At 33.2% G+C, this 14,812-nt stretch overlaps 1 protein-coding gene and 1 long non-coding RNA gene across 2 annotated transcripts in view; both read right to left on the bottom strand.

Annotated features, from left to right (window-relative positions):
* The window catches only part of LOC127735432 (uncharacterized), a 115,418-nt gene that overhangs the window by 53,955 nt on the left and 46,651 nt on the right, over positions 1–14,812 (bottom strand). The gene's annotated exons all lie outside the window — the stretch shown is intronic.
* LOC127735427 (succinate dehydrogenase [ubiquinone] cytochrome b small subunit, mitochondrial-like) lies at positions 1,821–8,855 on the bottom strand. Its single transcript, XM_052245591.1, has 4 exons — positions 8,792–8,855; positions 6,401–6,547; positions 3,654–3,813; positions 1,821–2,812 (listed from the first exon to the last, which is right to left on the bottom strand). The coding sequence occupies exons 1-4, from the start codon at positions 8,823–8,825 to the stop codon at positions 2,653–2,655; spliced, it is 501 nt and encodes a 166-aa protein (XP_052101551.1). The 5' UTR covers positions 8,826–8,855; the 3' UTR covers positions 1,821–2,652.

Consider the following 14,812-nt stretch of genomic DNA (forward strand, 5'->3'; position numbering starts at 1 on the left):
ACGACGATGACTACAACTACATGATACCAATATACGACCGCAAAATTTTTTGCGGTCGTATAAAAACAGGTAAACAATGTCATGCATGGGAAATAACTCCTAAAAAGAGTCAGTTGACAATTTATGCCATATTGACTTAAGTGCAGCTTAAAAAACTTTACGTCTACGTTATTTACAATTTCTCTCTATCTTTAATGGTTTCTGCAAAAAAAAATGACAAAAATGGATAACAATCATCTTTCAAGGGCAATAACTCTTTTAAACAGTCAATTGACATTTTCGGGCAAGTTCACTTATTTGTAGATCTGATTGTGACCTGAATTATCATTGATATGGTCATAATTTTAAATTAACTGTTTTTCGAAATATTAAGGATTTTCTACCCCAGGAATAGATTACCTTAACTGTATTTGGTAAAAGCTTTTGGAAATTTGGGGTCCACTTTGCTTTGTACTTTATTTGCCCTTTTTACCTTTTTTGATTCGAGTCTACTGTAGACAAAACTTGCATATGCCATACAAAATTTTAATCCTGATGTTTAAGATGAGTTTATTCTCAAGAACAAAACCCAAAACTGTAAAATTTGCAAAAAATTGACATTTCAGGGGCAATAACTCCAAAATGGGCTGTCCAATTTTTCTGAAAATTCTGCAGGAGATATACCTTGACCTGCTGCTAAATTTTGCACTTGTCAGATTTGCTCTTACTGCTTTGTTTTTGACATATAAGCCAAAATCTTGGAAATTACAAAAAAAATGACATTTCGGGGGCAATTTCTCCAAAATGCCTTATGGGTTGTCCAATTTTTCTGAAAATTCCACAGGAGATAGTCCTTAATCTGCTGATCATTTTTACCTTGTCAGATTTGCTCTATTTATAAGCTTAAAACTGTATTTTACCCATATGTTCTATTTGTAGCAACAGTGGCCATGTTTGTTGATGGATCAAATCCCTTGATAATATTTTTAAACTATATACCATAAGGAACATTTTGGTAAAGTGCCCCAATATTTTCAGAAGAAAAAGAACAAAGACATACAGACGACAATGACTGAAACCAAGTGATGGCAAAAGCTCATAAAGAAATAGGCATAAAAGAAGAGTTCCAATGTCCCCCAGCTTGCACATATCTTATCTGTCCAAGGGCAATAACTAAAAAAAACAAATTTTTTATTCTTTAAATTCTTTATAAATATCTTGAAAGAAATGAAGGCTTGAGAGCAAATGCAATGAAATTTCCGATATAATTATTATTTCCAAGGTGCATAACTCTTTTAAAAATTGTTGATCGGCACTGATTTTCGAAAGCGTCAGAGACAATGCTGATATAAACCTATGATATAAGTTTCATAAAAATCTGGCAAGAATTGTACACGTGTGAGCGCTTACAATACAATTTTCCATATAATTAATATTTCCAAAATCATAACTCTTTAAAAAATTGTTGATTAGCACTGATTTTTGGAATTTTTCTGAGATAATGCTGATAGAGACCGATGATACAAGTTTTATAAAAATCTTGCAAGAATTATACATGTGAGAGCACTAACAAGACTGACTGGACAGACAGACGTCTGGTATTTCTATGTCCCCTGCAAAGCTTCATCCTGAGGACAATAAAAAGGAAACACACTATTTAAAGGCACATAATACTGCCATTTGAATAGAATCCTCAAAATAGCATGACCAATAAATACTGACATAGTACAAACAAGAGATCTGGAAAATCATATGAGACAACATGATTGTTCAATGGAGACACCAATAACAAATCAAAGGTTTTAATAACTAAAATATAATAGTAACCAAGCAAGAAAATGTATGGGATAAATAAATTTATTTCTATTTTACAAGCAAAGCTTGAAGATTATACATAGTACAATGTATAAGAACACCAGTTCGCTCTGATGTAAGTATTTAGATAGAAACATTAGTTGAAATTTATCAGAGACTTCTTAATGTAATACAAGTACTTGGACAAAAAAATTAAACATAACTTGAACTGTTTCACTGCTACTGAAATATAATGTATAACCTGAATACCAGTACATTGTAACAATATTTCAATTTTTTGTGGTATTTCTTAAATTTATCGTTTGTTTTCAAAGAGAAAAATCAAGTGATTAAGTTAAGAACATAGTAAGAAAGGTTAATCTTATAAAAAATAAAAAAGGAATATCCAACTGATATTTAGTATAAAAATTTCAGATTACATTTCCAAATATTACATTATGTAAAGACCAAAAATTACTGTTAATTAACTTCTGATGTACAATTGATTATATATATATAACAGATCACTTTAATGTCATTAGAGGCAAACATCGTTGTTTTACTTCTATCAGCTCAAATGCTTCTACCTTGAAAAACTAAACAATAATTATCCTAACATTAGATTTCACCCATTAAAATTATAATATCTAACTTATAAAATATGTATTCTTGTAATGTTTGCACATTTTCACGGATAAGTGCAGACGGACACCTATAAGATTCTCAAATTATAAGCAAAAGTCTACATAAAAATATCGCATATACTGTAACAAATTTGAAATAACAGAAATTTTATGAAAAAAGTAAACAGTATATGTGCATGATTGCAGTATCTCTAATAAGCACTTTTGTTAGGTACATGTAATATAACATTTAGAGTTACAGCTTCCAGACTAAAGATATGGCTTTTGTAACACCAACATCATTATAATTAAAATTTAACAGTCCAGCAACACCAGCCATGGCAAGAGCATACCAGAACCAATGTATGAAAGGAATAAACTTCTCAAGGTAGTCTGTAAGAACACCATTAACACCCCTGGAAAGAAAAAGAAAATAAGTAATTTTTGCAGAATGTGCAATGTACATTTCAAATTATATCTACCATTTCAAATTATATCTACAATGTAGACTACTGGTATATGAGAGTTAAATACGGGACATTCACAATATACAATGAACCCTGCCACATTCTTTTAAGTAAGAGGTAAGAGCAAAGAGTGGTCAGCTCTGAGTCAGAATAATGTGTCCTGGTAGGCTGACATGTCTTCCTACATACTGTTACCTTGTGAACTAGCATGTTAAAAATCTGGCTCAACTGTCGGTCTAGTACAAAGCAGGGTTAATATTCATTTACAGTACCATGTTCTTGTCCTGAATATGTATTTAATTTGCTGCTGGATGTTGATTTGATTTAATTTTTGGTGTTTTAACGCCACTTTAATGCACCGCTTTTGGGCTATTTCGTGGCGGCCAGTTTTTATTGGTGGAGGAAGCTGGAGTGCCCGGAGAAAACCACCGACCTTCGATAGGAAAACTGACAATCCTAGTCAAGATTGGAGTCGAGTGCACCCGCACGAGCAGGGTTCGAACTCACAACCTCAGTGTTGACTGGCTAGTGATTACAGTAGTAACTACTTAGACCACTCTGCCACCGAGGCCCCTCTGCTGGATGTTAAACAGCCGTCTATCATCATCTTAAATTGTACATGTATTGGTATACATGTAAATAAGACAGTTAGTTTTCTCATTTCAATTGTTTCACATTTTCATGTCAGGTCTTTCATAGCTGACTATGAACACCATTTTCCTCATCACTAATCATGCAATCAAGCAGTAAGAAATAAAGGCAACTTTTACATGTTTTAAAATTGACATACCAGTAACCATGCAACATAACAGTTGAGGCTATCATAAAATCCCAGAATGGTCCTTGGAAATATATTGAAGCAGGCATAATTCCCAGCATAGACACTGCTATAATCCTCTCTATTTTCCAATGTGTTGAAGCCATCATCATATGCTTTCCTTGTTTTTCAGCTGGAATAATAGAAATGTTTTGTTAAATTCTACCTTTTTAACAGAATGTCAGAACCAAAGCAAATAATACATCAGTCAATCCTTTTAAAAGAAAGTTTTCTGGTAAGGAACTGGTAAGCCATGTTACCACAAGACATGCCATTGCTCTCATGAAAGGCACATAAAAGGCATATGACTGACATATAATACCAAATGTATACACTCACCAACACACATTGATTTTACAGTCAGACCTGGGGTAATTAAAAATGTAATTGTTATTAGCTGTAATTAATTACAATTTTGAAAGTAATTCAATGTAATGTGTAATTGAGCATATTTTTAATTACATGTAATTGAAAGTTACATGTAATTGAAAGTACAAGTTTGTCCCTTGATTAAAATGCCACAGGCAATGTTTTTTTAAACCATCATATTTATATGTTAAAATCTGTACATACGGATACCATTTAAACACTTTCTACAAAAATTTCAAATACAGCAGTCAAAACATACAAGAAGGGAGCCCAATATACTTGCCAAAAGACAAGTCTGGAAAATGCAGCCATTACTCTTCTGTAATTAATACAAGCTTTAAAGTTACTTCAAATTTCACATGAGGTACATAAGAAAACCTTTAAAATCTAGATTAACATGGTTAAGTAGAAACATGAAATTTAAGAAAATTTTTAAAGGATAAAAAATATATTAATTTGGATCTATATAACACAAATCTTGTTGGAATGTTTTCACTGTTGAAAAGTGCATGTATGTATATATATATATATAAAAGTTTCATTATATTCTAGCCGGTTGTCATTTTTTATTATTTTATTCTAAATGATATAGCTCTTACATATCTTTGGATAAAAGTAATTGAAATGTAATCAATGAAATTGGCAATGTAATTGTAATAAAATTGATTACATTTGAAAATCAATGTAATTGTGATGTTATTAATTACATTTAAAAATCAATGTAATTGAAATGTAATTAATTACTTTGGCATGTAATTGACCCCAGGTCTGTTTACAGTGCATGTGATCAAGAGTTTATAAAGTGTGTTTTATTCAACCAGAGCCCTCGGCTTATATTAAGACTGCTGGTACATGTATTAGGAATATATAATTATATTGTAAGATGCATGTGAAATAACAGGCACTCATTTGGACTGGATTATTTTGTCTACTTTCAGTACTTCCATTGTAAACTGTTTGGAGGTAGGGTGAAATAGACTAAAAGATTATTCTATTTCCAGATATATGTGTACAGTGGAAAATCCAGCAACAAAATATTACCTCCCCTGTAAACACTGAAAACTTGATCTTCTCAATGTTTGTCCCGTTTTAGCATGGACTCTATCAATCAAAAATTCACAAGACACATTTTGTAAATAGTAAATAAAACTAAGTTGAAATAAAAACAAAACTTCCATTTAATAATATCATTTCTCTCTCCTTAAATAGCAAAAGATGAGTACAGCATGTTATAGGAGTTTGGTGTAAAATTGGTTTGAAATGTTGCTGTGCGAATAAATTCCTGGAGTACCAACTTCAAATTTATTTTTCTACTAGCTGTATACATTTCTGGAACATGTCAATTACAGGGCTATCAAGTTTTCATGAAGCAAATGTGTGAGATTTGGCAAAAATTGTAAAGGTCAAAGAGAAAAAACAATAGATCAAAGGAAAATGCCGATAAATAAGCATCAAAATGTGTTAGTCTTGACAGCACTGCAATTATCCGTATAATTATGTATGCAGATAGATCAGAGAAATTCAAGGGGAAAATTCCAAAGGTATCAATTGAAATGCAGCAAAGATTAACACTTTTGAAATTAAGTTACTAAACAAATTCAAACAGACCTTATCCCGATGTAAACATTGAATGTGAATAGATCGAGAAGATCACAAAAGTATGTACAAAAATCAAGACCACCTTTTCTTAAAATTGTATAAAAAAATATTAATAATCTTTTCAGGAATAGCCTACTTTATACAAAAATTTATCATTAATGTTTGAACCTGCACAGACAGACTTTTAAATTGTTATATTCCCGAAAAGACAATTTTCTATATTGAATGTTTAAGCAGACTGGTGTACTCGAAAACTTCAGATGTGAAGAATAGGTGTATTTTGGGAAATTTTAACATGCTAAGGACTTTGTGGAACATTGGTAACCTGAAAGATTTTTAGATTTTGTATGTACATGATTTTTTCCATTTTTTTTTTTTAACAATATGCAGCAAAGATTAACATTTTTAAAATTTCAGTTTCACAAGCTTCTAATGCAATATTTATAAATACTGAACATAAAACTTCATGTATTTACATGTATATTTCCAATAATATAGTGACAAATAATTTCTTCTGGCAATTCTAATATCAAATCTGAACTTGGACATAAAACTGAATTATATCGGTATGGCCACACCTATTGATTGCTACTTCTACTGACTCATATTGCAGCGAGACAGTGAATTCTTTTTCAAATTTTCACAAATGTTTCCAGAAAACCACATAGAACCATACAAAATCTTTAATTTGAGATAGCTTTTCATATAAAACACAATGGCCTCTGAAAAATTTAAGTAAAGCTAAATATTACCTGGTGTAAATGGACCTCGTCTAGCCTGGAAGTAATGTGACATGGCAGGTGAAAGGACAATTGTTTTTGATGTAACATCTTTGCTTATGCTATTTGGTGAAAGCTCTTTGAAAATCTGAGGTCTTAAACAGATTCTGCGTGCTGTACCTAAAATGTAAAAGAAACAAAAATGCATGTGATGTTGTACTAAGCATAATCCAATTTGTTATTTAAAATATTGGAAAACAGACAGTACATTTTGTAGGTGTCTGACAAATTGAAAAACTATATTTCAGGGTTTTTGGCCTTTTATAGCTGACTATACTGTATGCATTTTTCTAATTATTAAAGGCTGAACAGTGACCTATAATTACTTTTATCTTCACTATTTGAACACTGGAAGATAGTTGTTTCATTGCCAATCATTCCACATCTCTTTATTTTTATATAGCTATAAAGCTACTGACAATAGGGTTTTGATTGCACTTTGTGAAATCTTTACCCCAAAAACCAGTCTGTAAATTTAATGTCTATGATTATCTAGAAATATACAGTGTCCTGTGTTTGTTTAAATACATTTTTCATAGTCAATGTTAATGTTAATAGTAAAGCCTTTCAACCAAAAGGCATGATCAACACAACTCTCTAAAACTAAACATTTATAGTGCATTGAGAGATCTAAGTCAAACTAAAATACTAGAGTATATATATATATAAGAGCCTGTATCTGTGTCTAATGAATATGAATGAAAGTAGATATGTGATACTGATGGGATACTGCAACTCATCAACACAAAAAAGCAAAACATATGGGGTAATTGTCTGGCATCGGTCTGCAAGGAAGAAAGACTTATCTTGCTAACGTTGCCCTTATTGTCTTTGAAAAAGCAATATAGGTGTGAGAGTGTCTATAATAATTCATTTTCCATATTAATTTCATTTCAAAGGGACATAAATCCTGTAAAATAGTTGATTGGCACTTGTTTTTTAACTACTCGAAGACAATGTTGATATAATTTAAATTTTTGATATAAATCTCTTAAATATCTAACAAGAAATGAAAACTTGAGTGCTTACAATGCAATTTTCCATAGAATTTCCAAGGGACATAACTCTTGTTAAAAATCCTTGAGCGTGTTATGAATCTTTGAAATAAATTTCTTGCAAGATTTGAGTGTCCTTTCATAACCAAACTTTAGTTGGTCAGCACTGAGACATTGCTGATATAACTTTTAAAGAGGTCCCTTAACATTAAGGGTAGGGTTCATTTATGGTTATGGCTCAAAACTATAGACTATAAAAGCAGTATAACACCATAATGATATACAGTAAAAGAAGCATGTTTATCTAGTCTGTATTGTCATAAAAATTCATAATATCAAATAAAATTAGTAGATTTGGCTAAGTAAGTCCTTATGATTGAATAAAGTACATGTAACATTCATTTTTAGTGGAAAATTGTTTGAACGTTAATTAAGCTCTAATTAAAAATTGTTTGCCATCCCCTCTTTGTGATAAATGTAAGATAACTCTGGTTAATAATCGCAGCATTCATGTATATGTCATTAGGGAATCAATGCACATAAATTAAGACTATATGTCTGCTTCATTTGAATTCTGACATAGTCATAAAGTTTTGTTTTCAACCAACCATCATTGTCAATTTCTAGATGTAAGTCAAGATATGAGGCAGACTTAACTGTATCTAATGTATCCTTAATCTCAAGTACGATGGCTAGATGCATTCACACCAAGTTCTAAATTATTTAATGAGAGAACATCATCTATATAGCGGAAAGTGAAATTAAAGGATACTGCTAACTCCTTTTCTTTCTTCCCAAGAAGTTCCTGTATGAAGTCAGCCTCATATGGATAAAGGAACAAGTCTGCAAGAAGGGGGGCAGTTAGTTCCCTTGGGAATGCCGATTGTTTGTTGAAAAACATGTCATCCAAATGTAACAGGTAATATCTATTGGTTCTCTGGTTCATTTGAGTTTTTGGGAGATATCAGGAAATCCTTATACCATATAATTTTGTAAAGCTCTATGTGGATTGGGACCTGTTGTTGAAGAAGGCCCTGATATAAATCTTTGTAATGAGAGCACTTACAAATGAACAAGACCGTACAGGCTAATTCCCCTTATCGCATTGCAGAGGGGGACAATAACTTTCGGGAGCTTGCAAATAATCAGGTACCACCTGTCTTTAACATATATAATGTCTGTTCATATATTATGCAAAATTTGCCAAAAAGCCGAAATGTCCTTGAACAAAACTGGGTGAGTTTTATCACTTTTCACAACTCTCATTCAACTGTCAGTTACATTTACAAAATAACAAGGGAGTTCAAAAGTATATGAATGAAATGATTGTTCAATTTCGATTAATACGCATGTATATTCTTATTTTTACCCCCACAAGATCGGAGAAGGCAAATTGATGCCATATTTTCTTCCAAGATTTGGAGAGTTCTATGAAGGGAAGTAATATTCACTTCTTATCAGGCGTACAAGTATTAGCTTTTAAAAGAACTTGTCTGACTTTAGCATCTATTAAATTGGATTGATTGATTGATTGTTAGTGTTTAACACCACTTTGAGCACTATTAGCCAATAACAGGGCGGTCATTTTTTTTTGGTGGAGGAAGCCGGAATGCCCGGAGACAACCTTCAGCAGGTAAACGGACAATTCTACCTGACTGGAGTCGAACGCACCGAATACACAACCTTAGTGAGAGAAGTACAAGCTTAGATTGTAATTTAGGTGAATGCTTCGAGTATCAAGTATGGAATATGGAATCATGATCATGAAATATGTTCAACATACTTTTTATTTCTTTTTTCGGAGAGAGGAAAAAGAGGGAGAAAGAGAAGGGGGGAGGGTATTCTAGTTTTCAAAGATAACCCTGTCTCACTTCCGCAAAAAAAAAAAACTCAGGCACGACAAAAATTCCATATGATCCTCTGTATTATCAGAGACATATAATACAATAATGTATTATATGTCTCTGGTATTATTTCAGTTTATTTATCTGTATAGATGTGTAAAAAAATTATATAAGGAGGACACGTTCTTTTTTTTACAGTGCAAATTTGTTCATTTTTTCCCTCACAAACTGTGAACATAAGTCGACAATATTTCCACTTGGCAAATGCAGGGCATTAAGTTAAAGCTAAGAAGAAGAAATAATAAGCAATCGATTTGTTTTATCCATAGTGAAGACGAATCAACAAATTTACTGAAGAAAATGGGTTTTCGACATTTGGTGTCACTAATATCAGATACTAGTAGCTTAGAGCCAAGTATCAATTATGGTATCAAAAAAGACATGTGATTTATAACGCTATTATAAATTACTTGGACTTAACTTAGGTATAGAAAAATGGTCACCTGGACTTCTCCCGGGAATAAGTGATGCTGATTTTTGAATATGCCAGTCAGAATTCTGGCATTAATCAGTTCTATCGTGTAAAGGAAGTTTCCAGCTCTCGGCACGGTAAAGCACTCTTTGAGGGTACCTCATGAGTCCTGTTCCTAGACATAAGTTTCTATAACCAACATATCTTATTTTTTCACTGGCAGTCAATACTTCCAGTCGTTCATGTCAATCGACCCATTTTGTAGAACCCAACGAAGAATAAAATGCTGCACAAGACGCAGCTTGATACGACTGCAGAGGCCACATCCTTGAGTTGTGGCAAGTATGGACACAATATTTGAATTCGGATTGTGATTAAATATTTGATACATCATAGGTTTATGACACCGAATGAATGTGGTCTACCGTCTAAGAGCTTAAAAATTTGAAACTGGACATTTACCCATTATGATCCAATATCCAAAATCTAAATACATGGTTATAATCAGCATATTAAAGAACCCCACATATTCAATTTTTGGTGAAATCGAAGTTTAATTTTGGACCATTTTCACCTTAATGTGGACCCATTTGAAAACGGGGCATAAAAATAAATATCTCAATACACGGATAGATTCGGCATATCAAAGAATCCTAATAATTCAGTTTTTGATGAAATCAAACAAAGTTTAATTTTGGACCCTTCGGACCTCAATGTGGACCAATCTAAAACGAGGCCCAAAAAATCAAATCTAAATACACGGTTATATTCAGCAGATTAAAGAACCCTAAGAATTCAAGACCATTTGAATTAAACCCCATTTAAATTGGTCAAGAAATAAGCAATCAAAGTTTTAGAAAAATATTGTTTTTGACCCATATTTTCTAAACTGTTAGAGCCATAATCCCCACATCTTCCAACCTTCCCTTTTAGGTATGGAACCTCGTCATACAATTTCATAGAGATCCATACTTATACTCAAGTTATTGTCTGGAAACCAAATGTATTCGGACGACGACGATGAAATCGCCATACCATTATACGGCCGCAAATTTTTGTGGTCGTATGAAAAATGCTTGAAATATTTGCCACAGGATGTTAAGCAAACTGTCATTAGATAATAAATAAATTACTAAAATTTGAACCTCAGATTCTGCATAACTAGGAATGTCTAGCGGATTAAAATATAAATCTCCACGCTTTGCTTGTTAACGAACCGTGAACACATGATTTGTACTTCAATGAGATTGGACTAAAAGTATAATTTTAACTTCATAAAAGGGGTATATTGGTGCGAAACTGCATTGTTAATATAGTAACAATTGGAAATTATTTAGTCGAAAGCAATTGTATAGCGACTATTGTATGAAATATTTTTGTTCTCAGTATTTCTGTGACTTGACTGCCGTGGTTTCACTCCACCTATCGCAATTCATTCAAAAATTCGGACACAATTGCAATTTATAATCAAATAATACAACTGGTCATAAAATTTACCCAACTGACCTAGGAAAGTAAATCAAGTCATTCATGTAAGAAGTGCATGCCGTAGACGAGGGAACTGTTATCAATTGGCTCAGTGATTTATTAAGATTATTTTTGATATTTTTAAAATACTAAGGCCATAATCAAAATAAAATGCTCCGCTGGGCGCAGCTTGATACGACAGCAGAGGTCGAACCATGAACAGTTGGGGCAAGTATGGACACAACATTCAAGCTTGATACAGCACTGAATTTGGATTGTGATTAAATATTTGACACAGCATAGGTTTCTGACACAGAATGAATGTGGTCTAAGAACTTTTTATATATAAATCAGAAATAACCAATTTAAAATGGAAAATTTTAAAGAAAAAAAAAGAAATAAAAAAAATCCCCCCCCCCAAATTTTTTGAACCCCCTTATGATTCATCACCCCCAAACTCAATCCCAGCCTTCCCTTTGTGATATGGAACCTTGTAGTACAATTTCATAACTATCCATACACTTACACACAAGTTATTGTCCTGAAACTAAAAAAATGCTTGTTTTTTGCCCCCTAATTCCTAAAATTTTGAGGCAATTACCCCAAAAATCAATCCCAGCCTTCCTTTTGTGGTATGGTACCTTGCAGTACAATTTCAGAGAGATCCATACACTTGAACACAAGTTATTGTCTGGAAACTAGAAAAATGCTTATTTTTGGCCCCTTATTCCTAAATGTTTTGGGCAATTACACCCAAACTCAATTCCAGCTTTCCCTTTGTGATATGGAACCTTGTAGTACAATTTCAGAAAGATCCATACACTTACACACAAGTTATTGTCATGAAACTAGAAAAATGCTTGTTTTTTGCCCCTTTTTTGGCCCCTAATTCCTAAAATTTTGAGGCAATTACCCCCAAAATCAATCCAAGCATTCCCTTTGTGATATGGAACCTTGTGGTACAATGTCAGAGAGATCCATACACTAACACACAAGTTATGTCTGGAAGTTACAAAAATGCTTATTTTTGGCCCCTAATTCCTTAACTGTTGGTACCATAACCGCCAAAATCAATCCCCACCTTCCTTTTGTGGTATTGAACCTTATGGTAAAATTTCATAGAGATCCATTCACTTAAACTAAAGTTAGAGTGCGAAAACCAATGTGTCTTCGGACGTCGACGACGGCGCCAACATCATACCAATATACGACCACAAAAATTTTTTGCGGTCGTATAAAAATTCCCAGATTCTTACCCTTGCCCGATTTTCTAGCTGAACATTTAGATTTCTTGGTATTTTTCTTTATTTGCTAGAAGTGCTCATCACAAATTCGTCCTTCCCAAAATTGAAAAAGAAATTTCTTTTGATAATGGCCTAAAGGTTAGACTCCACACATAGATGCTTATAGTATCCGAGAAAAGGACCTTAACGCGTTGACCAATGAACCATTATAAGATCAAGTTCAGATAGATACTTACACTTTATAATTCTATACTTCCAATATAGTTGGCCTCCACTTATTGTAAACGAGAAATGGACCTATTCACGAAAACAACAGACATGCTAGACCACAGGCACTTGTTTGTAACTACGGGAAGGTAGACTATCAATGTGTTATAGAGGCTTTGATAGTCAACCTTTTTATTCATAGAAACAAGTGCCTGTCTGCTAGAATACCAGAAATGAATTATTCGGCTCATATGCCATCTGCTATTAAATTGATTGTGGTTTGTTTTATGTCCAGTGGCAAATATTTCAAGGACGAGAACAAATTAACTATAAATAATGTAGGTTTGACCGAGATGAAGGGTGGAAAACTTGGAATGCCACAGAAAAAACAATTACTTTTAATGCTGCTTCAGTTTTCCACAAAATATGTTTGCTTTATGGAAGTGCAGATAAAGAACTTCCAGCAGTTCTAGAATAAATTTTTCTACTTCCACTTTCGAATGAAAACAACTTCAATAACATTCTTCACATCTACTGGTAGATAGGATTCTAGACCTTTGATGTAAAAATTTCTGACTAATCAATTCCTCACATTTTGAGATAAGCATATGGTAGCTTTTTATTTTTTATAACCATTTTGAATTCACTATCCATTAGTGAACATTTAGGGTCCTATAGCCCGTCTAAATTTTGGCAATGCTTTCCTCAAGACTGCTTATACGGATGGATGGTTGTTCAATGTCCACTGGCAAATTAAACACATTTTGAGGACGAGATGTTAATGCAATATAGATATGAACCCTGCTTTGTACTAGACTGACACAATGAGCTGGATTTTTAACATGCTAGATAACAAGGTAACAGTCCGCAGGAAGACATATCACCCTCCGGACACATTATTCCTGAATGCTGCATGCTAAGAGGAGAATTGTCAAATACCAATTTTAAAGTCCTTGACTTGACCCAGCCGGGGATCAAATCCAGGACCTCCCACACTCTAGGCGAGCAGCTTCCACAAGAACAGAGGCAGTTCAGAGACTGTTATGACATTCAAACTGAGCCAATGGAGGTGTACCTATTGACATTTCAGTCCGGGAAAATGAGTTTTATTTATTACTTTAAATGTGACTTTGAATTAGCTTTTAGTATTTGAGATTCTTTTAGGTGCATACTTAGTGTCCTTTGTATCAATCTAGCAAGTCAAGCTCTTTGCAACCAATTCTTACAGTTTGTTCTTATGTTGTGCTGTTACACCTATATCCCATGTTAGGGGAAGGGTGGAATGCTCACAGACATGTTAAACACAACCACGTCATTCTTTATGTGCCTGTCCCCAAGTCAAGAGCCTGTTACCCAGTGGTTGTTGTTGATTGCTGTCTTGCCGTAATTGTTTTTCATTTTATAAATCAGGCCAGTTGTTTTCACTTCATTTTGAAGTGTTTCACATTTCTTTATGCCAGGGGGTTTTGCTTATTATCGGAGGCTTTGCAAACCATGATTGGTAGCTGTTTACATCATAAGTTTCTAGTGAATAGTTTTCTCATTGGCAATCATACATATAAGGCCAGTTGTTTTCACTTTATTTTGAAGTGTTCCACATTTCGTTATGCCAGGTCCTATTAATGCTTACTATACAGTATGGGTTTTGCTTATTATTGGAGGCCAAACCATGATTGGTAGCTGTTTACATCATAAGTTTCTAGTGAATAGTTTTCTCATTGGCAATCATACATATAAGGCCAGTTGTTTTCTCTTTATTTTGAAGTGTCTCACATTTCATTATGCCAGGTCCTATTAATGCTTACTATACAGTATGGGTTTTGCTTTTTATTGGAGGCCAAACCATGATTGGTAGCTGTTTACATCATAAGTTTCTAGTGAAAAGTTTTCTCATTTGCAATCATACATATTTTCTTTGGTTTCAATAAACAGCTGATCATAAAGCTGACTTCAGTTTCCAACAATTCTTGTCTATTGTGTGATTGATGTTCTTTTAAAATATATTGGGGACTGTTCCTTGAATTAAATAAGAAATAAGAAATTTAATCAAATTGTTGGTGCCTTCACTAACATTTCAACATTCACCACAGTTTGCAAACCTCAAGATCTCCATTTTGATTTATTTTGTATACTGGGTTTTTGTTTATTTGCTGAAT

Source organism: Mytilus californianus, unplaced genomic scaffold (assembly GCF_021869535.1).
Source record: "Mytilus californianus isolate M0D057914Y unplaced genomic scaffold, xbMytCali1.0.p SCAF_3, whole genome shotgun sequence".
NCBI lineage: Eukaryota > Metazoa > Mollusca > Bivalvia > Mytilida > Mytilidae > Mytilus > Mytilus californianus.